The sequence below is a fragment of the Pseudophryne corroboree genome, chromosome 2 (genome assembly GCF_028390025.1).
Source record: "Pseudophryne corroboree isolate aPseCor3 chromosome 2, aPseCor3.hap2, whole genome shotgun sequence".
Taxonomy (NCBI): Eukaryota; Metazoa; Chordata; class Amphibia; order Anura; family Myobatrachidae; genus Pseudophryne; species Pseudophryne corroboree.
Window position 1 is genome coordinate 408,585,718 of NC_086445.1, and position 25,312 is coordinate 408,611,029.

Consider the following 25,312-nt stretch of genomic DNA (forward strand, 5'->3'; position numbering starts at 1 on the left):
GTACTGTGAAGCTCTTGCAGGGGTACCTCCAGTTGATGGTCCAGGACCAAATAAAATGATCAAAGTGATATGCAAAACCAGTGCTAGTGGCTGCCAACCATATAATATGTGGAAAATTAGTAGCACACCTGTACATCACACATAACTGAACCTAGGGATGACAGGTAGGCACAATTTATTTACATTTTTTTTTCAAATTTATCAATAAATAACTTTTATCCTAGTGGTGTCATGTAAAATATGCTCATACTCTAGGGTGCCACGATTCAAGAAAGTATGGTGCTCCCCCCCCCTCCCTCCTATATGGGTACCACTAGCGGTGTTTCTACTGGGGGCTAGTTACTGGGGGGCTTTTACTACTGGGGGGCTTTACTACTGGGGCAAACTACAGAGGGGAAAAACTACTGGGGGGCTTTACTACTGGGGCAAACTACAGAGGGGCAAACTACTGGGGGCTTTACTACTGGGGCAAACTACAGAGGGGCAAACTACTGGGGGGCTTTAGTACTGGGGGCAAACTACTGGGGGGCTTTACTGCTGGGGCAAACTACAAGGGGCAAACTACTGGGGGCATTACTACAAGGGGGCAAGCTACAAAGGGGCAAACTACTGGCAGCATTACTACTGGGGGCTAAACTACAAGGGGGCATAATTACAGGAGCTAAACTACTGGGGGTATAACTACAAGGGGGCAAACTACTGGGGACATTACTAACTTTGGCACACTATATGGGGGCTAAACTACAGGGGCTAAACAACTGGGGGCACAACTGCAGGGGGCATTACCACTGGGGGATAAACTACATGGGGGCATAATTACAGGAGCTAAACTACTGGGGGTATAACTACAAGGGGGCAAACTACTGGGGACATTACTAACTTTGGCAAGCTACATGGGGGCTAAACTACAGGGGCTAAACAACTGGGGGCACAACTGCAGGGGGCATTACCACTGGGGGATAAACTACATGGAGCAAACTACATGAGGGCAAAACTACTGGGGGCATTACCACTCAGAGGCTAAACTAAAGGGGGGGGAGTAAATTGCTGGGGTCATAACTGCAGGGGCATTACCAGTATGGGCATGACTACTGGGGCTAAACTACAGGGGCTAAACGACTAGGGGCAATACTACACAGGGGCATTACCATTAAGGGCATTACTGATGGGGTGCACAGCTAATGAGGGCATTGTAAAGGGGGCACTTCATAAGGGGCACTACTGTTGGGGGCATTGCATAAGGGGCACTACTACTGTGGGCATTGTATAAGGGGTGCTACTGCTGGGGGCATTACTGTATGGGCCGACAAAGAAGCTGCGTTCCCGGTCCGCCCTCCGTCGCTCCACCCCTACCATCGCCGCCGCACTGGAAGCCCAGGTTCCAGACTCCCAGCTGCAGCGGATCTGGGATCAGGCCGGCTTTATTATCCCTGCCGCTGCATCGAGCTCCTGTGACCGCGGCGCTACTAGTTCAAATCTGTCGCTGATTGGCTGCCGGTCCGCAGCAGTTTTGAAATATTAGCGCCGTGGTCACAGGAGCTCGATGCGGCGGCAGGAATAAAGCCAGCCTGGTTCCAGATCCACTGCAGCCGCCCTCAGCCTCTTCTGCCGCACCGCCCTCGGACCTCTGCGCACCCACAGCCTCCTCCTCCGCACTATCTCCGAGGCCCACAGCCTCCTCCACGTCACGCCTACCACAGCCTACTCATCCACAGCACCGCAGACCACCGCCGCTGCTAAACAGGTAATCTAACCTGCTGCCTTTCTCTCTCCCTAGTGCCTACTGTATTCCCTTTGCTGTCACTTTCTATGTCCCTGCTGTCACTCTCCCTGTCACTCTGTCACTCTATAATGTGAATTTCGGCTCATACCGTGTGCTATAATGTGAATTTCGGCTCATACCGTGTGCTGTAATGTGAATTTCGGCTCATACTGTGTGGTGTAATGTGAATTTCGGCTCATACCGTGTGCTATAATGTGAATTTCGGCTCATACTGTGTGGTGTAATGTGAATTTCGGCTCAAACCGTGTGGTGTAATGTGAATTTCGGCTCATACTGTGTGGTGTAATGTGAATTTGGCTCATACTGTGTGGTGTAATATGAATGTGGCTCATACTGTGTGGTATAAATGTGAATTTCGGCTCATACTGTGAGGTATAATGTGAAAGGGGTCCTACTATTGTGGTGCATAATGTGTATAAGGGGTATATGGTGTGGTAAACTACACTGAAGGGCACGCCCCCTTGTCAGGAGTGCGCGCGCCTTCGGCGCGCACATAATTGCACCCTTCACTTTTCCATACCCCCACTTCAAAATTTCCACTTGGGTACTACTACTGTGGGCATTATTACTATTGTGTGACCACGCCCCTTTCTTTTTGAGGCCACACCCCCTTTTTGCTGCACGCACCTACGACGCGCGCAATACCTGTATTACATGGGCACCGTGGGGAGGGGGGTGAGTTCCACCACCTCTCTAGGACCACTTTAAGCACTGAGCACAACAATGTGTACAAATAGCAGACTGGGAGTACAGACTACACAGTGGACGTGCAGATGGTTGCAAGTACCATAATTGTATGACAAATCATGTATCATGCACCAAGCATTAGACACTGCCATGTCAAGAAGGCGGGTGATGTATCAAGCCTTGGAAAGAAATAAGGTGGAGAAGTTCTACAAAGCATCAAATGAGCTTCTACCTGTTATTTATCTTGCACAGTCTGTGAAATATCAGATGTGGATTAGCTGCTTTGGGCAGCTGCTACTGTTTATCTCTCTCCAAGGCTTGACACATATCCCCTAAAATGCTATTTTTGATTGTTCTTTCCTTATACTATCTTTTTATTGTTTCGGATAATATTTACTTGTTGTCTGTCATAAACATTTTCCTTGGACATTACAACCTTTACTCAGTCTCTTCATAATACATACCCCCCAACATCTGGTGGTTTGAAGTTGAGATACCTTGCGCGGCTCTGCCACCTGCCACCGAAAAGGGGGCGTGACCTGTTGAAAAGGGAGCATGGCTTTGTGTGAATGCCGCAATTGTGAGCCACGCCTCCCATTTTCATCACAGTGGGGTCACGGCCAGTGCTCTGTGAGCTGCTGGCCACGCCCCCAGTCCCTCTGGCTCACTGGAATAGATGCTGTGTGCATGCGCACAGCGTCTATTCACTGCTGCTCTGCTCTGAGCTAAGCAGAGCAGCGAGTAATAGGGAGCCTCCCAACTGCTCCCCACCCCCACTGCGGGACACTGCAGCCCACAGGAGGGGCAGCGTGACAGACCCCAAAAGACGCGACTGTCCTGTGAAAATTAGGACAGTTGGTAGGTATGATTATTAGGTTGAAAAAGCCACCTTTCTTGACAGTCAAACCCTGGTAGCAGGACACCCAGTTACAAAATGGTTGCTGCAGGATTGCAAGAATCATTGTGGTCCTGGAATCAGGCAGGTGTCCAAACAGCCCAACAGCAAGCCTGCCTACCATGCTCCATACCACACAAATCATATATAAAAGGAGTTACCTTGCACCTGAAAAACTACGTTGCAATGTAAGGGGTGGAAAACTTTTTTTTTTTTGTACATACTGACTGTTATTGCATGTAGCCCACATATGCTAGACTACTTAAAGCCCCGTACACACTGGTCAACAAACCAGACGATATGAACGATAAAAGATCTATTTTTATATTGTCTAATTTGTATGCCTAAACGATGCACGCACCCACGGGTCGTTCTCGTTCAGGCATTATCTAATGAACATGTAGCTCAACTTTAACTATATCGTTGAGCTGCATGTTCGGGGAGTGCGGGGGATGACGCCACTAAACGATATCGTTCATCAATATCATTCAGTGTGCATACACTGGTGATCTCCACTAATTAGCAATCAGCTATATACTGTAGAGCTAATTACTAACTAGAAGAGGTAGCCCAGTGTGTACCCAGCTTTAGTTTACATTGCAATTTAGTTTAACTCGGACATGACCCTCCTAATTCAAAAGTTTCAATCTGCCTCTATTGCAATGCAACATGGAGCAAGAAAGTGCAAAGGTTAAAGGTACTCCTTTCTTCTGCTTTGCTCTGAACTCTGTATTAGTCTCATAATGTAAATAGTGCACCACTAGTGAACAGTGCCTGCCAACTGCATATACACACTATATGGAGTAAGAGCAAACTGTAATGTAAGTGAATTCGTATGATTTACCCATGGACGGGATGCCGGCTGTCAATGTCGGCAGCGAGCAAGCGCAAAGAGTCCCCTTGCGGGCTCACTGGGCTTGCCATGCTGCAGGCTCGATGGCTCGCTGCACTCGCCACAGGATCGATTCCCATTCTGTTGGTGTTGTGGACACCCACAAGTGGGAATAGTCCTGTTGTGCCGGGATTCCAGCTGGCGGCATTGTCAGCTGTAGGGATTCCGGCGGCTGTATCCTGACCACCGGGATCCCGACAGCCGGCAAATTAAACGCATCCCACATCAGTCATTCTCCCAAATTTGTATGACAAATGTCTTACAGAATAACTTTATCTTTAGTAGGCCCAACAGCAGAATAATGGAACTCTATGGAGCTGTACAGTAGTTAGCAGTAAGCAGTGCAAGCAACGGGTGATAGACTGTATGAGATTATAATCCTAAAACTGGACATAAATGCTGCAATATTAATGCTGATAGGCATTTGATCCAATAGCATAATTTATGTGGCCATTTACTCTGATGCCAATAATAAACCGATATTATGCTTTAAATATGGTTGGAAGATGGCTGCTCTAAGCCTCTGTGTCTGCGGTCTTGTTATGTATCTGGTTACAAAGGATGTGATCCTCCTGCAACATTGACCCCTATGTGACCACTTTACAGACACACAAACGTAATATGAAGTCTAGCTCTAATGAAAGCAATAGAAGTGGGGCACTTACCAGAGGTGGTTTCAAGAGAGGAGGGGGCCGGTGTGCAGTCTCCGTTGGGAGACCTCCAATCTCTTGTGGCACAGGCACCAAGTAGACTCTGGTTCTCACTCAATTTTCCCAATGATTTCTTTACTATGCATGTACAGATCTTAAGGAGAAAATGGTGCCTGCACCATTTTCCTGGTGGATACATCATTGATTACCATGGCATTGACGGAGAGATAAGTATTAGTTATGGGCGCAGGGTCCCATGTGTACCCCACACCCTGCACTATTATAATTACTTCCATGGCACCTGCCCTTTATGCTGAGACTGTGGTATGTTAGTGAATGACATGTTGGGCACTAGGTCCATGAGTGGTGGGCCAGCATAGTCTCCCTCTCAAAGCACTGCACCCCTCTCCCCTCACAGCACAGCACCCCTCTGTTGCATTGCACAGCTGGACTTGGTAACTTCAGCCTGCTGGAGGCGCAGCTGTGAGATATGACTCACAAGCTCCGTAAAGGCCCCTGGGAAGAGCTGATGCGGCTGGGCATGTGCAGCAGCACTCCAGCGGCCATTTTACTTCTAGTACAGAATGATCTTCTGCACTACCGCTGAGCTCCATTTGTGGTAGCCATCATCCGGCTCCGCTGGAGGGAGCAATGGATCAGCCCAGTGGGGACTTCCTGCAGTCTAAGTGCCACAATCCACTAATGGCTTGACTTGTCCCAAGGTATTCCAGATGCCTTTGGCATTTGCCTATAATGCCTATGCTTAATGCTTAAAGCTGGCTCTATTTCCAACTGACAGCAGCCCATGCATAGTAGCACATATGGCAGTATATTAATTATCCTTACACTTTTAATACTGTAATTGCATATTTTACTGTGGTGAAAGCAGGGTGTCAGCCATTCAAATCTAGGATGAACATACTTGCCACCCCCTCCCACCAGCCAGTCCTTATGTTAATAATGTATTATGCTACGGTATGTGTGTTCTGTGTTACAGTTGCATTGCTGTTAATTGTTGCTAAGTGAGTTCTATAGATGGAAACTTATTACAGATTGAGTATCCCTTATACAAAATTCAAAATCCCACATTTTTGGTTCCCCTACTGAGATAATGACACATATATATGTAATATATATATATATATATATATATATATATATATATATATATATATATATAAGAATATACCCTTAATTCGCGCTGTACAACACAGCTGCACCTCAATAGTAGTCACCTTGCTAGACGGTGACAAAAATAGTGATACAAATACAATACTCAGAGGGCGCTCAGTAACAATTTGTTCAAATAAAATCCAAAACCAGCTTGACCTAAATTACACAATTTAATTTATTAAAAATAATATCTAAAATATTGTGTAATAATACATCAATATAGTAATTCATACAGTGAATTCATAAAACAATATTTCATAAAACCCGCTTTTATGAAATATTGTTTTATGAATTCACTGTATGAATTACTATATTGATGTATTATTACACAATATTTTAGATATTATTTTTAATAAATTAAATTGTGTAATTTAGGTCAAGCTGGTTTTGGATTTTATTTGAACAAATTGTTACTGAGCGCCCTCTGAGTATTGTATTTATATATATATATATATATATATATACACAATATATGTATATATACACATAATATATAATATATATATATGTCATTATCTCAGTAGGGGACCCAAAGATGTGGGATTTTGGATAAGGGATACTCAACCTGTACTAATATTGGTACAGTGTGTCTGGTATTGTAAATATAGTACCTGTCTTTTAGTTACTGTGTACAAAGGATGTTACAGTATATGTAAATTAACATCTCTCCGCGGCTAGGATTGGGGGGAACGTATTACCATAATGGCGGCATTCTTTCACACCAGGGGGCCTTCTGTGTGTTTGTTTTTGTGTGTTTGAAATTCCTTTGGACATACAGTATGTGTATAACAAAGGCGATGCTATTGTGATGAAGCGAGCTTTGGGAAATTATAGATTGCTTTATATTGTGCATAATTGAAATCATTATTTTAGTCTCTTTTGCCATATTCTCAAGGGTCATGGGTCATGGGTCAATGGGTCAACTTGCACAAGGTTGAAATTATGAAAAGGTTGACACAAAAATGGTCAACACATGAAATGTTGACATGCCTTTTTCTTTTTTTTTCGGTTGTCAAATTTTACCTTTCAGCGAGTGGAACCTCAATGGCTCACTTTGCTTGCATGCTTCAAGCTACTTATTCCCAATTGTAGTCCATGTGGATGGTAAAGTATACATTTTTTTTTAAATAACAAAACTCATGTCGACCATTGTCATTTCAACTATTTGAATCTGTTGACCAAATTCATGTCAACCATTTGGTGTCAACCTATTGACTGTTGACCTTTTGACCGATTACAGTTCTCATGCTGCTCCCCAATGTTCTACAATGAATTCCATTTTCATAAAAGCACTCTTGTTTTAAGGACCTTACTAACTAGGGAAAATATCTTCCCTATCCATTGGGGATGGTATCAGGATCCCGGTGCTTGGGATGCCAGCGTTCAGAATACTGACATCGGCATCTCAACGTGCAGAATCCTGACACCTGGTAGGTGAGTTTCTTTAAACCTCCACCTCTTCTCCCCTAATCCACCCCCCTGCTGCCCAACCCTCCCTATTGGGGCCTAAACTGCACCCTCCCATACAACCTAACTCTAACCCTAGAAAGGATTTGTTAGCCATAAAACCGTTAAGACCAAATGATAAGAGCAAGTTTGAGTGGGCCTTCATCACCGGGTTCAACTCACAATATAGGATCCTAGAAAGATCCATTAAGAGAAATTGGAAAATACTTAAGAAGGACCCGGTTACAGGTACTGTATAGGTAAAATTATACCAGACTCTCCAGTTTTTTATGTATAAAAAAGCCCCTAATGTTAGGAACAAATTAGTGAGAAGTTACTTCCCAATAACAAAAAAGGAGGGAAGAATTACCACTAAGGGATTCCACCATTGTGGAATATGTATAGGTTGTCGAGAAGTCAAGAGTGATGGTTCTAAAAAGTTAGAAAGTTGCAGATTAATGATAAAATCCTAATATTAAAAGATTTTATTACATGTAATATTAATAATGTTATTTTATAGATGTTATTTTATAGAATGCACTTGTCACCTTTTTTATATAGGTCGCACTTCTAGACCTTTAAAAATACGTATCAGCGAACATTGCAGGAACATTAAGAAGGCACTAGTAGAAACACATGCCCTATCCAACCATTTTAAAAAATACCACAATTGTTCCACAAGGGACATTGTAAGGTTTGCAGGAATTAAACTTGTAAGATGTAACCAGCGTCAGAGAGATATTGCTACATTGTTGGCGAAATGTGAGATGCAGTGTATTTTAGAGATGAGCGGGTTCGGTTCCTCGGAATCCGAACCCGCCCGAACTTCATGTTTTTTTTCACGGGTCCGAGCGACTCGGATCTTCCCGCCTTGCTCGGTTAACCCGAGCGCGCCCGAACGTCATCATGACGCTGTCGGATTCTCGCGAGGCTCGGATTCTATCGCGAGACTCGGATTCTATATAAGGAGCCGCGCGTCGCCGCCATTTTCACTCGTGCATTGAGATTGATAGGGAGAGGACGTGTCTGGCGTCCTCTCCATTAGAATAGAGATAGATTAGATAGAGAGAGAGAGATTGTGCAGAGTCGCAGACAGAGTTAGTTTACCACAGTCAGTGACCAGTGCAGTTGCTAGTTAACTTTTATTTAATATAATATATCCGTTCACTTCTCTCTGCTATATCCGTTCTCTGCCTGAAAAAAAAAACGATACACAGCACAGTCAGTCACACAGTGTGACTCAGTCTGTGTGCACTCAGCTCAGCCCAGTGTGCTGCACAGTCATCAATGTATAAATTAAAAGCTTATAATTAATTGTGGGGGAGACTGGGGAGCACTGCAGGTTGTTAGCAGGAGCCAGGAGTACAATTATATTAATTAACAGTGCACACTTTTGCTGCAGGAGTGGTGACCAGTGCCTGACCACCAGTATAGTATTGTTGTATACTACTAATATCTCTTTAAATATCAACCAGTCTATATTAGCAGCAGACACAGTACAGTGCGGTAGTTCACGGCTGTGGCTACCTCTGTGTCGGCACACGGCAGGCAGTCCGTCCGACCAGAATTGTATTATTTATTATTATATACCTACCACCTAACCGTGGTTTTTTTTTCATTCTTTATACCGTCATAGTGTCATCCTAATTGTTACGAGTATACTACTATCTCTTTATCAACCAGTGTACAGTGCGGTAGTTCACGGCTGTGGCTACCTCTGTGTCGGCACACGGCAGGCAGTCCGTCCGACCAGAATTGTATTATTTATTATTATATACCTACCACCTAACCGTGGTTTTTTTTTTCATTCTTTATACCGTCATAGTGTCATCCTAATTGTTACGAGTATACTACTATCTCTTTATCAACCAGTGTACAGTGCGGTAGTTCACGGCTGTGGCTACCTCTGTGTCGGCACACGGCAGGCAGTCCGTCCGACCAGAATTGTATTATTTATTATTATATACCTACCACCTAACCGTGGTTTTTTTTTTCATTCTTTATACCGTCATAGTGTCATCCTAATTGTTACGAGTATACTACTATCTCTTTATCAACCAGTGTACAGTGCGGTAGTTCACGGCTGTGGCTACCTCTGTGTCGGCACACGGCAGGCAGTCCGTCCGACCAGAATTGTATTATTTATTATTATATACCTACCACCTAACCGTGGTTTTTTTTTCATTCTTTATACCGTCATAGTGTCATCCTAATTGTTACGAGTATACTACTATCTCTTTATCAACCAGTGTACAGTGCGGTAGTTCACGGCTGTGGCTACCTCTGTGTCGGCACACGGCAGGCAGTCCGTCCGACCAGAATTGTATTATTTATTATTATATACCTACCACCTAACCGTGGTTTTTTTTTCATTCTTTATACCGTCATAGTGTCATCCTAATTGTTACGAGTATACTACTATCTCTTTATCAACCAGTGTACAGTGCGGTAGTTCACGGCTGTGGCTACCTCTGTGTCGGCACACGGCAGGCAGTCCGTCCGACCAGAATTGTATTATTTATTATTATATACCTACCACCTAACCGTGGTTTTTTTTTTCATTCTTTATACCGTCATAGTGTCATCCTAATTGTTACGAGTATACTACTATCTCTTTATCAACCAGTGTACAGTGCGGTAGTTCACGGCTGTGGCTACCTCTGTGTCGGCAGTCGGCAGGCAGTCCGTCCATCCATAATTGTATTATTATTATAATATATACCACCTAACCGTGGTTTTTTTTCCATTCTTTATACCGTCGTCATAGTGTCATACTAGTTGTTACGAGTATACTACTATCTCTTTATCAACCAGTGTACAGTGCGGTAGTTCACGGCTGTGGCTACCTCTGTGTCGGCACACGGCAGGCAGTCCGTCCGACCAGAATTGTATTATTTATTATTATATACCTACCACCTAACCGTGGTTTTTTTTTCATTCTTTATACCGTCATAGTGTCATCCTAATTGTTACGAGTATACTACTATCTCTTTATCAACCAGTGTACAGTGCGGTAGTTCACGGCTGTGGCTACCTCTGTGTCGGCAGTCGGCAGGCAGTCCGTCCATCCATAATTGTATTATTATTATAATATATACCACCTAACCGTGGTTTTTTTTCCATTCTTTATACCGTCGTCATAGTGTCATACTAGTTGTTACGAGTATACTACTATCTCTTTATCAACCAGTGTACAGTGCGGTAGTTCACGGCTGTGGCTACCTCTGTGTCGGCAGTCGGCAGGCAGTCCGTCCATCCATAATTGTATTATTATTATAATATATACCACCTAACCGTGGTTTTTTTTTCATTCTTTATACCGTCGTCATAGTGTCATACTAGTTGTTACGAGTATACTACTATCTCTTTATCAACCAGTGTACAGTGCGGTAGTTCACGGCTGTGGCTACCTCTGTGTCGGCAGTCGGCAGGCAGTCCGTCCATCCATAATTGTATTATTATTATAATATATACCACCTAACCGTGGTTTTTTTTCCATTCTTTATACCGTCGTCATAGTGTCATACTAGTTGTTACGAGTATACTACTATCTCTTTATCAACCAGTGTACAGTGCGGTAGTTCACGGCTGTGGCTACCTCTGTGTCGGCAGTCGGCAGGCAGTCCGTCCATCCATAATTGTATTATTATTATAATATATACCACCTAACCGTGGTTTTTTTATACCACCTAACCGTGGCAGTCCGTCCATAATTGTATACTAGTATCCAATCCATCCATCTCCATTGTTTACCTGAGGTGCCTTTTAGTTCTGCCTATAAAATATGGAGAACAAAAAAGTTGAGGTTCCAAAATTAGGGAAAGATCAAGATCCACTTCCACCTCGTGCTGAAGCTGCTGCCACTAGTCATGGCCGAGACGATGAAATGCCAGCAACGTCGTCTGCCAAGGCCGATGCCCAATGTCATAGTACAGAGCATGTCAAATCCAAAACACCAAATATCAGAAAAAAAAGGACTCCAAAACCTAAAATAAAATTGTCGGAGGAGAAGCGTAAACTTGCCAATATGCCATTTACCACACGGAGTGGCAAGGAACGGCTGAGGCCCTGGCCTATGTTCATGGCTAGTGGTTCAGCTTCACATGAGGATGGAAGCACTCAGCCTCTCGCTAGAAAACTGAAAAGACTCAAGCTGGCAAAAGCACCGCAAAGAACTGTGCGTTCTTTGAAATCCCAAATCCACAAGGAGAGTCCAATTGTGTTGTTTGCGATGCCTGACCTTCCCAACACTGGACGTGAAGAGCATGCGCCTTCCACTATTTGCATGCCCCCTGCAAGTGCTGGAAGGAGCACCCGCAGTCCAGTTCCTGATAGTCAGATTGAAGATGTCAGTGTTGAAGTACACCAGGATGAGGAGGATATGGGTGTTGCTGGCGCTGGGGAGGAAATTGACCAGGAGGATTCTGATGGTGAGGTGGTTTGTTTAAGTCAGGCACCCGGGGAGACACCTGTTGTCCGTGGGAGGAATATGGCCGTTGACATGCCAGGTGAAAATACCAAAAAAATCAGCTCTTCGGTGTGGAGGTATTTCACCAGAAATGCGGACAACAGGTGTCAAGCCGTGTGTTCCCTTTGTCAAGCTGTAATAAGTAGGGGTAAGGACGTTAACCACCTCGGAACATCCTCCCTTATACGTCACCTGCAGCGCATTCATAATAAGTCAGTGACAAGTTCAAAAACTTTGGGTGACAGCGGAAGCAGTCCACTGACCAGTAAATCCCTTCCTCTTGTAGCCAAGCTCACGCAAACCACCCCACCAACTCCCTCAGTGTCAATTTCCTCCTTCCCCAGGAATGCCAATAGTCCTGCAGGCCATGTCACTGGCAAGTCTGACGAGTCCTTTCCTGCCTGGGATTCCTCCGATGCATCCTTGCGTGTAACGCCTACTGCTGCTGGCGCTGCTGTTGTTGCCGCTGGGAGTCGATGGTCATCCCAGAGGGGAAGTCGTAAGCCCACTTGTACTACTTCCAGTAAGCAATTGACTGTTCAACAGTCCTTTGCGAGGAAGATGAAATATCACAGCAGTCATCCTACTGCAAAGCGGATAACTGAGTCCTTGACAACTATGTTGGTGTTAGACGTGCGTCCGGTATCCGCCGTTAGTTCACAGGGAACTAGACAATTTATTGAGGCAGTGTGCCCCCGTTACCAAATACCATCTAGGTTCCACTTCTCTAGGCAGGCGATACCGAGAATGTACACGGACGTCAGAAAAAGACTCACCAGTGTCCTAAAAAATGCAGTTGTACCCAATGTCCACTTAACCACGGACATGTGGACAAGTGGAGCAGGGCAGGGTCAGGACTATATGACTGTGACAGCCCACTGGGTAGATGTATGGACTCCCGCCGCAAGAACAGCAGCGGCGGCACCAGTAGCAGCATCTCGCAAACGCCAACTCTTTCCTAGGCAGGCTACGCTTTGTATCACCGCTTTCCAGAATACGCACACAGCTGAAAACCTCTTACGGCAACTGAGGAAGATCATCGCGGAATGGCTTACCCCAATTGGACTCTCCTGTGGATTTGTGGCATCGGACAACGCCAGCAATATTGTGTGTGCATTAAATATGGGCAAATTCCAGCACGTCCCATGTTTTGCACATACCTTGAATTTGGTGGTGCAGAATTTTTTTAAAAACGACAGGGGCGTGCAAGAGATGCTGTCGGTGGCCAGAAAAATTGCGGGACACTTTCGGCGTACAGGCACCACGTACAGAAGACTGGAGCACCACCAAAAACTACTGAACCTGCCCTGCCATCATCTGAAGCAAGAAGTGGTAACGAGGTGGAATTCAACCCTCTATATGCTTCAGAGGTTGGAGGAGCAGCAAAAGGCCATTCAAGCCTATACAATTGAGCACGATATAGGAGATGGAATGCACCTGTCTCAAGTGCAGTGGAGAATGATTTCAACGTTGTGCAAGGTTCTGATGCCCTTTGAACTTGCCACACGTGAAGTCAGTTCAGACACTGCCAGCCTGAGTCAGGTCATTCCCCTCATCAGGCTTTTGCAGAAGAAGCTGGAGGCATTGAAGAAGGAGCTAACACGGAGCGATTCCGCTAGGCATGTGGGACTTGTGGATGCAGCCCTTAATTCGCTTAACAAGGATTCACGGGTGGTCAATCTGTTGAAATCAGAGCACTACATTTTGGCCACCGTGCTCGATCCTAGATTTAAAGCCTACCTTGGATCTCTCTTTCCGGCAGACACAGGTCTGCTGGGGTTGAAAGACCTGCTGGTGACAAAATTGTCAAGTCAAGCGGAACGCGACCTGTCAACATCTCCTCCTTCACATTCTCCCGCAACTGGGGGTGCGAGGAAAAGGCTCAGAATTCCGAGCCCACCCGCTGGCGGTGATGCAGGGCAGTCTGGAGCGACTGCTGATGCTGACATCTGGTCCGGACTGAAGGACCTGACAACGATTACGGACATGTCGTCTACTGTCACTGCATATGATTCTCTCAACATTGATAGAATGGTGGAGGATTATATGAGTGACCGCATCCAAGTAGGCACGTCACACAGTCCGTACTTATACTGGCAGGAAAAAGAGGCAATTTGGAGGCCCTTGCACAAACTGGCTTTATTCTACCTAAGTTGCCCTCCCACAAGTGTGTACTCCGAAAGAGTGTTTAGTGCCGCCGCTCACCTTGTCAGCAATCGGCGTACGAGGTTACATCCAGAAAATGTGGAGAAGATGATGTTCATTAAAATGAATTATAATCAATTCCTCCGCGGAGACATTGACCAGCAGCAATTGCCTCCACAAAGTACACAGGGAGCTGAGATGGTGGATTCCAGTGGGGACGAATTGATAATCTGTGAGGAGGGGGATGTACACGGTGATATATCGGAGGGTGAAGATGAGGTGGACATCTTGCCTCTGTAGAGCCAGTTTGTGCAAGGAGAGATTAATTGCTTCTTTTTTGGGGGGGGTCCAAACCAACCCGTCATATCAGTCACAGTCGTGTGGCAGACCCTGTCACTGAAATGATGGGTTGGTTAAAGTGTGCATGTCCTGTTTTGTTTATACAACATAAGGGTGGGTGGGAGGGCCCAAGGATAATTCCATCTTGCACCTCTTTTTTCTTTTCTTTTTCTTTGCATCATGTGCTGATTGGGGAGGGTTTTTTGGAAGGGACATCCTGCGTGACACTGCAGTGCCACTCCTAGATGGGCCCGGTGTTTGTGTCGGCCACTAGGGTCGCTAATCTTACTCACACAGTCAGCTACCTCATTGCGCCTCTTTTTTTCTTTGCGTCATGTGCTGTTTGGGGAGGGTTTTTTGGAAGGGACATCCTGCGTGACACTGCAGTGCCACTCCTAGATGTGCCCGGTGTTTGTGTCGGCCACTAGGGTCGCTAATCTTACTCACACAGTCAGCTACCTCATTGCGCCTCTTTTTTTCTTTGCGTCATGTGCTGTTTGGGGAGGGTTTTTTGGAAGGGCCATCCTGCGTGACACTGCAGTGCCACTCCTAGATGGGCCCGGTGTTTGTGTCGGCCACTAGGGTCGCTTATCTTACTCACACAGCGACCTCGGTGCAAATTTTAGGACTAAAAATAATATTGTGAGGTGTGATGTGTTCAGAATAGGCTGAAAATGAGTGTAAATTATGTTTTTTGAGGTTAATAATACTTTGGGATCAAAATGACCCCCAAATTCTATGATTTAAGCTGTTTTTTAGGGTTTTTTGAAAAAAACACCCGAATCCAAAACACACCCGAATCCGACAAAAAAAATTCGGTGAGGTTTTGCCAAAACGCGTTCGAACCCAAAACACGGCCACGGAACCGAACCCAAAACCAAAACACAAAACCCGAAAAATTTCCGGTGCACATCTCTAGTGTATTTATGACTTCAACACACTGCATCCACATGATGGGATCAATAATTATTTTGAGTTAAAATGTTTTTTTTATGATTCTGCTGGTGATACTGAATTGTTTCTTTATGGGGCTTACATCTTTTCATCTTCTTCATTTTTTTCTGTTTTAATATTATTATATATCCTTTTCTAAAATGATATTTTTTATTGTAGATATACCGTCAATTTTAATATGTTTCGTTGATTATATATCGCCGTGGCGATCAAAAGAATATATGATTAGGATTGTTATTTCCCCTTCTGCAAAGGGCTGTGATGTCTGGAAGTGACGCTGTGGGGGAATAAGGAAATGTACTTTCACTTCTATGAGGAGTCGCTGTATCGAGAAGTGACGTGGCGGGATCATTTAGATCACACACTAGTGGACACAGTGCACTCCCGGGCAGGAGGAATATAATAGGACACAGCCGGAAGTGACGTCAGAGCGGCCAGAGCTCCCGTTTCCATGACTACGATATACAACAAGTTCAGGAGTTACAGGAAGACTGGGGAATGTAGTTATTTAATTAGTGATTGCAGCTGCGTAGAGGACGTTTTGATTGGACAATAAGGGTTTTTAAACAGATACAGGGAAAGGGAACTATTACACTGCCTTGAAAAAGACCCAGGGTCGAAACGCATCGGCTGCCGTAAGGAGGAAACCCTGCTATTCCTGTTTGGACTTTGGACTTCTGGTGATTATAAAATTGTGGTTGAGAACTGTTTTTTCACCAGTTCTCAGCCCTTCTGGTAATTGTGCAACTTTTCTCCTACTCACAGGAACTAGGGGGGATCTGTATCTGTATTGTTACATCAATACTGTTTTGTAAAATGTATTTATGTCTTTGATGTATTTTAGGTGATTAAATTGATTTTACTGCACATGATGAGAATTAGCTTTTTCCACATGTGCTGTTGACCACGACTTCAGGATTTCATAATATGAGGAGGATATTATCCAATTCAAGGGATGTATATTCATTTCTCTAAATCTTGGGCAGCGACGCCGCTAGCAAAGAAAGCGGCCGCAGCGGCAACCGCAAGAAGATTGACAGGAGGAAGGCGTTCTGGGGCATCAACTGACCGTTTTATGGGAGTGGTGCGACGAACGCAGGCGTGTCCAGGTGTTTGGAGGGCGGATGTCTGATGTAAATTCCGGGACCATCAACGCTGGATTAATCGCACAGGGTAAGTAACTCATACCCTGATCTTGTTCTGCACAAAACTTTTTTTGCATAGCAGGGCTGCACAAGCGATCGTAGCCTTGCTATACAAAAAAAACACTCTCCAATAGGTGGTGTCTAGTTGATTGCACGGGCTGCAAAAAGTTGCATCGTGCGATGAACTTGGAATGACCCCTATAGTGCAGTCAAAAAATCACTAGGATTGGTGCAGTGTCTCAAGTGCTTATATACATTTATGGCAGGAATGGAGACTGGCTGTAGATCTAGATAAAGGGCACATGTCTACTTTGGGACAGTTTTGACTAGAAGTCACAGTTCCTATTGGGCTGGGCTGGGATTTTCAAAGTCTCCCTGGGCCTTGTTACATTGTGCATTTGCTAAGAGTCATAGGACATCGGACTAGTGAACAGTGAGGCTCAGTCATTGGGACAGCACTCCAGGGAAACCGTTGATTATAGTCCCTTTTCGCAGGCTTTTTTGTATCCTACCACCAGGCTGTCCAGTTAGAGCTGAGTAGATTAAAGTGCTAAAAATACCATAGGCCCAGTACCCTCACAAGTACATATACTTTTACAGGGGTAAGACATCAATTTATCAAACATGTACTGTATATTTCGGGGATGCTGCAGTACCACAAATGACCACCAGATGGTAATGCAGATACCTTGAATACAGAACTGCACTTGTATTCATCATTCAGTGAACCTGTAGACAACTCAATAAAAAAACAGATTCTTGCGAAAAGATTAATCGTTCAGGCTAAACATTCTGACATTCATTATGGAAGTACAAGGACTAGGAGTTGGAAATGTATCTTAATATACACAGTGAACCTCAAGTCATAACTGGCTAAATAGCATTATCTAGGTATGTCTATAATAAACTGCATATAAGGAGCTGTAACCTATAAATGAAAACATATTTAAAAGTTTTGTTTTATCCATAAATAACTGTAATTTCAATGAACTGTTTGGAAAAAATAACTTAGGCTATCATCTGGGCTAATTCAGGTTGGACCACAGTGTGCAATCCAGCCGCAAGAAATGAGAAAAAGATGCAGGCGCACGCAAGTCCTGTCCATGTACCCGCATTTTCTGGCAGGCACAGACATTCGCAAGGCGGTCGCAAGGCGGTGGGGGCATCAACGCTCCATTTCCAGGGTGGAGACGGAGTGTTGCGGGGGTGGAAGCCGGAAAATGGGGGGCAGTGTGAACGGGGGGGTAGGCGTGGTGGCAGGGGCATGATCACTGCACCGGCAGAAGGCATCCTTAATTTCTGCTAACAAGCAGAAATTGCGATGCATTCGCAATTTCTGCTTGTTGCAGGGGGGGAGACGGCGGTCAGCATGCTGGGCGGCCTTGCCCTGCGATGGGCGGACCCCAGAATGCTAACAAAATATGCAGAATTTTCAATCCTTACTGAATTAGCCCCATTGTCAACAATTTATGGGACCTAAACACATTGTTATGATTTGCATTTTTTTGGAAAAATTTTTTAACTAAACTTGACCTTAATTTATTATGGTAACACAGACTTCTCTTAGAGGTCTATTTGTTAACATTATTTTAGTATCACCTACATGTATTAAATTGCATTTTCATAAAAAACTGCTCCAAACCCTTTAATTCACATTTTTTTAGTAAGCCACATCGCATTCCCCATACTTACAATGGGAAATGCCATCTGACCAGATTTATTTAAAAAAAAATGTGGCAAGATCACAGGGCAGCACTGCGATAGGGAGGCATTTGCACAGCTTTCTCTGCCCCTGGCAGAGAAAGCTGAGCGGGGACCTGGCTCCAGTGATCAGCAATGTGTGTCTGATGGACACACAAGCTGATCAAAGTGTTAAAAAAAGTAAAAAAAAAAATTACAAAAAACCCCCCAAAACATACTCACCTGTCAAGATTCCCGGTGTCCACTGCTCCGCTGAGTGCTGCCGGGCGCCAGGTCCCCCATATGCTGCAATGTGGCCCCGGTGCAGTAAAGTGATGATGCAAAGCGGCAGCGCACTTTACAGCACCAGGAGTCACCGCAACACAGGATCCGGCGCCCAGCAGCCTAGCAGAAGCAGCGCGGATTGGCTCCCTGGACATGTGAGTATATTATCCTGCTGGGGGGGTCCGCAGCGTGCGGGAGTAGTCGTGACGGGGGGGGTCGACCGGGCGTCGGTGGTAGCGACGATGTCGGCGGGGGCTGCGCATGCGCAGCAGGACATTGGGGTATTTTTTATTAAAAATACCCCGATGATGCTGCGAAGAGGGACAGAGCTTGACTGCAAACTCTGTCCCTGCATGCGATAATTGATACATCCCTGCGATGTAATCAATTATCGCAGTGCGAGTTTAGGCGATTTTATCACATGACATCCCTATCCAAGATGCGAATGGTGATAAATAGGCCTCTTAGCCTTTTTGCTGCATCAGCAAATCGTATAGTAAATTGTCTCAGTTATCATATTGTTGCATTGCTTATTATTCCCGCATAACATTTCTATACAAACTATTAATACAAAATACAAAGTATTTATCACTTAAACAGTGCATTGGACTGTCTTTCAATTTTCATATAAAATATAATACACTTACTGCAACATCCCTTCGGTAACCCGACCATCTTCAAAGAGTTCATCAACAAAAGAGTCATTAGCCACCCACCACACGATGAGATTGGTTTCACCGTGGCCTGTGAAGACCTTGCATGGAATCACTAATTTCGAACCTTTTGGAGAAATTAGCAAAAAATGTTATATCAATATTTGATTACATGTATTAATCTTCAAGAATTCAACACGTTCAGGAAACTGTAGAATATGATGTTATGAATAGTGTGATGAATCTTTTTAGTGGGCCAATACTTAGGAGTACCCAAGTTGCACTAGATCAGTAGTGTGATAGATGGCCATTTTTAATTCTTGCTTTTAAAGTTCTTCAACAGATGGTGTCTTCTTACATAATGGCAAGTATTGTCGTAAGCCAGCTGCTTAGTTTGTTTGCAAATGTGCACTGAAACTGTGATGCCTAAATGAGCTGTATCCCTATTTACTAAGTGTGAATGAAATACTACCGTTCAATCCTTACCACATAGTTTTTACAGCCCACTTTATTAATGCAGGGCCAAGTGGGACTATCTTGCACCAAATAGTGAGTTCAGAGCACTGGTAGGATAGCACGGATAAATTTTGTACATTTAAATTAAGATTTCTTTTTTTAGAATCACACTTACAGTAAATTAGTGCATTTGTTTCCATGTTTTCTGCTCTAATAAGACTACTTGTATTAAGATCATTTAAGCACAAATATAAGCATTACATTCTGAAAAATAACTGTCTGGAAAATTCACATGTATGTGACTACACTGCAGGTCCAATGTTTTTCTTACGTGTTTTATTTTTTTGTGAAAAGATATGTATAGTACCTATAGCTACACCAGTGTTGGAATAGCTCAGTGTAGAATAGGATCTTCTGAGAGACGTGTAAATGGCATTTCCCAAATCCTGATCTTCTGGTAGTGACTAATTTGTATGTTGTCCCTAAGGTATAGCTCATAGATCTCCCAACCCCTTGCCATTGTTCCATATATACTGTACTAATCCCACTGGGATTGTTTTCTCCTCCTATCATTATAATAGTGTGCACCAAAAAGAGAATTATATTCAATTACCATTAATACCCCTTTCAGACTTTCTGAAAAAACCTGTTTACTACCTGGTACATCCTAAACAACCTGGGTCGTAAGTCCCGATTCTGCAACCCTGTAACTTACCAGGGTTATTCAGGCCACTGCGCAGGGTGGACCCTGATTTTCTGTATTATGCATGTGCTGGACTTTGGATTTTAAATTCGGGTCTGGCAAAACAGCTCCAATTGGCTGGCCAGGTCTGCAGCAGCAGCAGCTCCGCCTCCCGCAGTGACAGCTTCCAGACTCACCACCTTCCATTCTGATAGCCAGTGATGCAGAGGGGGTGGAGGTGCGGGTACTGATTACCCGTGCCCAGGCTCGGGTCTGCTACACCCCCTTCTAAATATATAGTAACGAGTTGGCTGTTGCTGGGCCGCGCCATCTTCACCAGTGATAACTTTGGTGCTGTGCCAGAGTCTTTGCTTTCTAGTGCACATGTGCCATCTTCCTAAATATCACTGGGATAATGGCGCCAGCAATTACTAATTTATTAAATTAATTTTTTGGGAGAACATAGACACCTATTTAAGCCATGCCCCCATTACATTTCCAGGGCCCCTAATGGCTCTCTACGCACCTGCTGATAGCCGCAGGTGTGTGTCTGGATGTGGGGGAGACAGACACACACCTATAATAAAACAATTGGCTTCAGTGTGTGGCATGATAAACAGGCAAGGATGGATTAAGGATTGTGGGGTCCATGGAAAACAAACCGGTGGGGGCCTCTATTAACATAATTATATTACATAAAAAGGATATATATGCCACCACTTTCCTTTCACAGTCTGTGAAATATATATGGGTGTGATACACTTTACCAGTAGTTAGGATGCCGGCGGTCAGAAGACATCCATCTCGATGGAGAGAACCCCGACGGGGTAGGTAAGTACAGCCTAAGCCTAACCCTCCCTGCTGGTGTATAAACCTAACCCTACCTACCCCACAGCCTAAACCTAACAACTCCACTCCCAGCTAACACTGACAGTCCCCATATACTTATGGTCAGGATGCCAGCATTGTGGCCATGTGGTCAGGATCCTGACCACTGGCATCCTGACCGCATCCCATATACTATATATATATATATATATATATATACACACATACATACATACATACACATTTATTTCCTTTCACATTCCCAGGCTCAGGATGAACGGGGTCGACCCGTGAATTTCCTAGGTCCAGGGGAGCGGCACTTTTAAGCAAACTCTTTCTGTGAAATAGATCCAGGCTTGTTTGGCTGTCTAAAACTTCCAAGCAGCCAAATATGTCTGCCAGACAGTGGTGCGCCCCCTCAGGTGATTACACACTCTTGGGCTGCACACACAACCACAGCAATGCTGGAACATCTACAAAAACTGTATATTAAAAAAGAAAAGGATCTGGAGAAAGTCATTAAGAAGGACAGTCAGCCCTCTAAAGTGAGGTCCTTTGGGATAGCTTCAATGGCACTGCCAAAAGTCAGCCTTCCCTGCATCATTTACTTATCCTCCCGTGCATACCTATGGCTGCAGCTATTGTCTTGCGACTTGGATTCACAATGATAGGATGCTGTCTCTTCTCTTGATCTATAAATGGCAAAGGAATAAAAGCTGTTATACAACAAACTAAAAAGTATATCAAAATATTGAAGCACAACATTTTAAAACCATGTGAAAGGAATGTCTTAATGAGTGGTTCCATTTCCTCTGTTTTTTTATTTTCATGGACAGATTACAATGACCATTTCCTATCTATTTCGTAACAGGATACCATGGTACAGTTTAATACCTAGCTTGTTTTCTAGACTAGAAATTACCTACAGTCCGTAGATGGATAATCCTTGAAACAGAGAAATCTGTGTTTTCATGGGTAAAGGCTAACTGGCATTTGTAATACCCTTCATCAGTATGTCTTACATCATTTATTATAGCATGTGTGCTGCCATCCAAGTGTTTGAATTTGGAGCTATTCAGCAAAAGTTCTCCATCCTAATCAAAGAAAACATAATGTTCATGTAATTAGCACATTCTGCAATATATCTGTAGAGTACAGTATCCTGAGGCTGGATTCAGGTCTCAACACATTTGCTGCACTTGTCACAAAGTACAGACGTTCACATGTGCAGTACGGATCCTGCGTTGTCAGACACATTACAGCTGCAGACATCAAACGATTGGCAGTCTGCAACCGTATAGGGGAGGAGTAAGAGGCAACTGCACCCATTTCCCAAAATGGAGGCATTCACGTCCATTTTGTGGGTGTGCCGAGGCTGGGGCCTCCATCTTCCAACTGAGATTTCCTGGCTTCATAGAAGTAGTTGTAGTGCCTGGCTTGCGTAACCCCATGGCCACTTAGCTGGTCTTTGAGTCACAAGTGATCCTACTGCTACATTATCATATCTGTTCCAAGTAAGCAGCAGCAATGTAATCTCCAACATCTGAATCAGGCCCCTGGTGAGCTAACTTGTTTCTCAGGGGCAGATATACTAAGTGGCCATTCCGACCCGATCGCTCGCTGCAGTTTGTTGCAGCGCAGTGATCGGGTCGGGACTGTGCATGCGCCGGCGCCGCAGTGCGCCGGCGTATGGCAGCTGTCATTGCCTAGCGATCGCCTCTGAGACAGAGGCAGTCGCTGGGCGGGAGGGGGCTGGTCGGCGGCATTAACCGCCATTGAGGGGAAGCAGTCCGGCCAATGCAGGCGTGGCCGGACCGTTGGGGGGGGCCCGCAGCGGCTGCGTGACGTCTCACGCAGCCGCTGTGGCCAGTGGCAGCGACAATTAACTCTTGGCCAGCCGCAGGAGCTGCGCTGGCAGGGAGTTACTTCTCAAATACAAAGGCATCGCCGCTGTGCGATGCTTTTGTATTTGTGCAGGGGGGGGGGGGCGGACTAGCCCTGTGCTGGGCGTCCCCCTGCAGGGGCAAACGCACAATTTATTCAGGGGGCTTTCCGTGCGTGGGTGTGTATGTATATATGTGTGTGTGTATGTGTGTGTGTATGTGTGTGTGTATATATATATATATATATATATACACACACACACACACACACACACACATATATATATATATACATACATACATACAGCCGGCATTTTAACTGCATCCCATATGTATGTATGTATAAAATGCCAGCTGTCGGAATCCCTCCGCTCAGGAGACTGACGCCAGAATCCCGACAGCCGGTGAAATATTGAACAAAATCCCAACATCCACAGGGTATTCCACTCGGTTGGTGGGTCCAAGCCACCAACCGATTGGGAATATAACATGTGGCGAACGGAGTGAGTCACTGGATCCGAAGCGGTATTTATACACATGTATAAAAAATACACACACACACACACACACACACACACACACACACACACACACACACACAGATAGATATATATATATATCAGACACATATATAAATACACACACACATGTATATATATGGGTGTAGTACTGGTGACCGGCGGTCTCCTGACCGCCGGTCACCTTACCGACGCCGGGATCCCGGCAGCATACCGACGCCGGGATCCCGGCGGGGAGGGGCGAGTGCAGCAAGCCCCTTGCGGGCTCGCTGCGCTCGCCACGCTGCGCTCGCCACGCTGTGGGCTCGGTGGCGACCTGCGGTCGCCACAGGTTTTATTCCCACTCTATGGGTGTCGTGGACACCCACGAGTGGAAATAGTCCCTGTTGGTCGGCATGCCGACCATCGGGATAGTGAGCCGTCGGGCTCACGGAGGAGGTCATGTGACTGTCGGTCAGCTGACCGGCGGTCACATGAATACCACCCATATATATATATATATATATATATATATATATCATACACATTCATAGTACATACATACACACTTCATGTTCAGTACAAATATATGCAAATGAAGGGGGAAGAAAACAATTAACAAGTACACCAACTGCCCCAGCAACATCCCCCCCCCTTACCCCGTCACTTGGCGCGGTCCCGATGGTCCGTGCTGTGTTGCCGATATGGTGCTGGAGCCGGACACGGGCAGCATGCCCCTGGATTTTCTGGCTGCATTCCAGCCGCCACCTGCTATATGGGGAAGCTGCTGACGTCACTGTGTGCCCTCACATAATTATACATGTGTATATATAATATAGACATCAACAACATAAGAGGTAGCACTCAGAGGCTTGCAATCAGTCTATTTGGATACACGTTTTTCACTTAATTGCAAGCCTTTGAGTGCAGCCTCTTATGTTCTTTATGTCTGGTGGGATGACAACAGGGCCAGGGAACCCTTTTAGGGCTTCAGGAGTTCCGGGGACTGTGTGTTCTGTCAGGAGGGAGGGAGCTGCTGTACCTGAGCTTCCAGCAGCTCTCCCCCCACCCCTTTCACTATTTCACTATGCAAAGAGAGCTACGGTACTGTAGCTCTCTGCTGCAGAAGCTCCGGCGGTCGCGGCTTTTGCTGAGATGGAGACAATGCGGTCTCCTTCTCAGTAAAAACACATTTGGCTCATCAGGGGGGGTTTCCAGGTACTCAGAACCCCCCCCCCCCCTGCGTGCGCTACTGCCCTGCATGTCAGGGAAGATGATCGTAGCTGTGCTAAATTTAGCACAGCTACAATCAACTAGGAATGACCCCCCAAGCCTTAGAGAGTGATTAAGTGGAGAGCGAAAAACTACTAACCAATCAGCTTCTAACTGTCATTTTTCAAACATAGCCTGTAACATGGCAGTTAGGAGCTGGTTGGCTATTACTTTGGGTGGGTTGTACTACGGGGAAAATGCTGTAAAAAACAAACAAACTCAATTTTCTGGGTTTTACTGCATTTCCGAATGTACAAAGGCTCAGACGTCGGGTTTCTGATGTGGAGGATAACGCCAGAAAAAGCTGTTACCTTGTAGAAGCCTATGGGCTTCTTTTTCAATCGGTGCTGTCAGAGGGATTAGATCCCTCTCATATCCTACGCGGCCGCTGCATCACTCTGAGCATGTGCAGAGGGACTCCCGGGACATAAACCCGAAAGTCCAGGGACCAGCGACAATAGCAAAGGGCAGCTCTTATCAGGAGAGCTGCCCATTGGAA

The 25,312-nt window shown here is 45.1% G+C and overlaps 1 protein-coding gene across 2 annotated transcripts in view; it reads right to left on the reverse strand.

Moving 5' to 3' along the window:
• LOC135024051 (interleukin-1 receptor type 2-like) overlaps positions 1-25,312 on the reverse strand; it is a 42,947-nt gene that overhangs the window by 4,226 nt on the left and 13,409 nt on the right. For both annotated transcript variants that reach the window (XM_063953436.1, XM_063953435.1), the window contains exons 5-7: positions 22,084-22,255; positions 21,788-21,853; positions 19,190-19,322 (exon numbers count right to left, since the gene is read on the reverse strand). In XM_063953436.1, the coding sequence (XP_063809506.1) occupies positions 19,190-19,322; positions 21,788-21,853; positions 22,084-22,255 (371 nt within the window). The remainder of the gene's footprint in view (positions 1-19,189; positions 19,323-21,787; positions 21,854-22,083; positions 22,256-25,312) is intronic.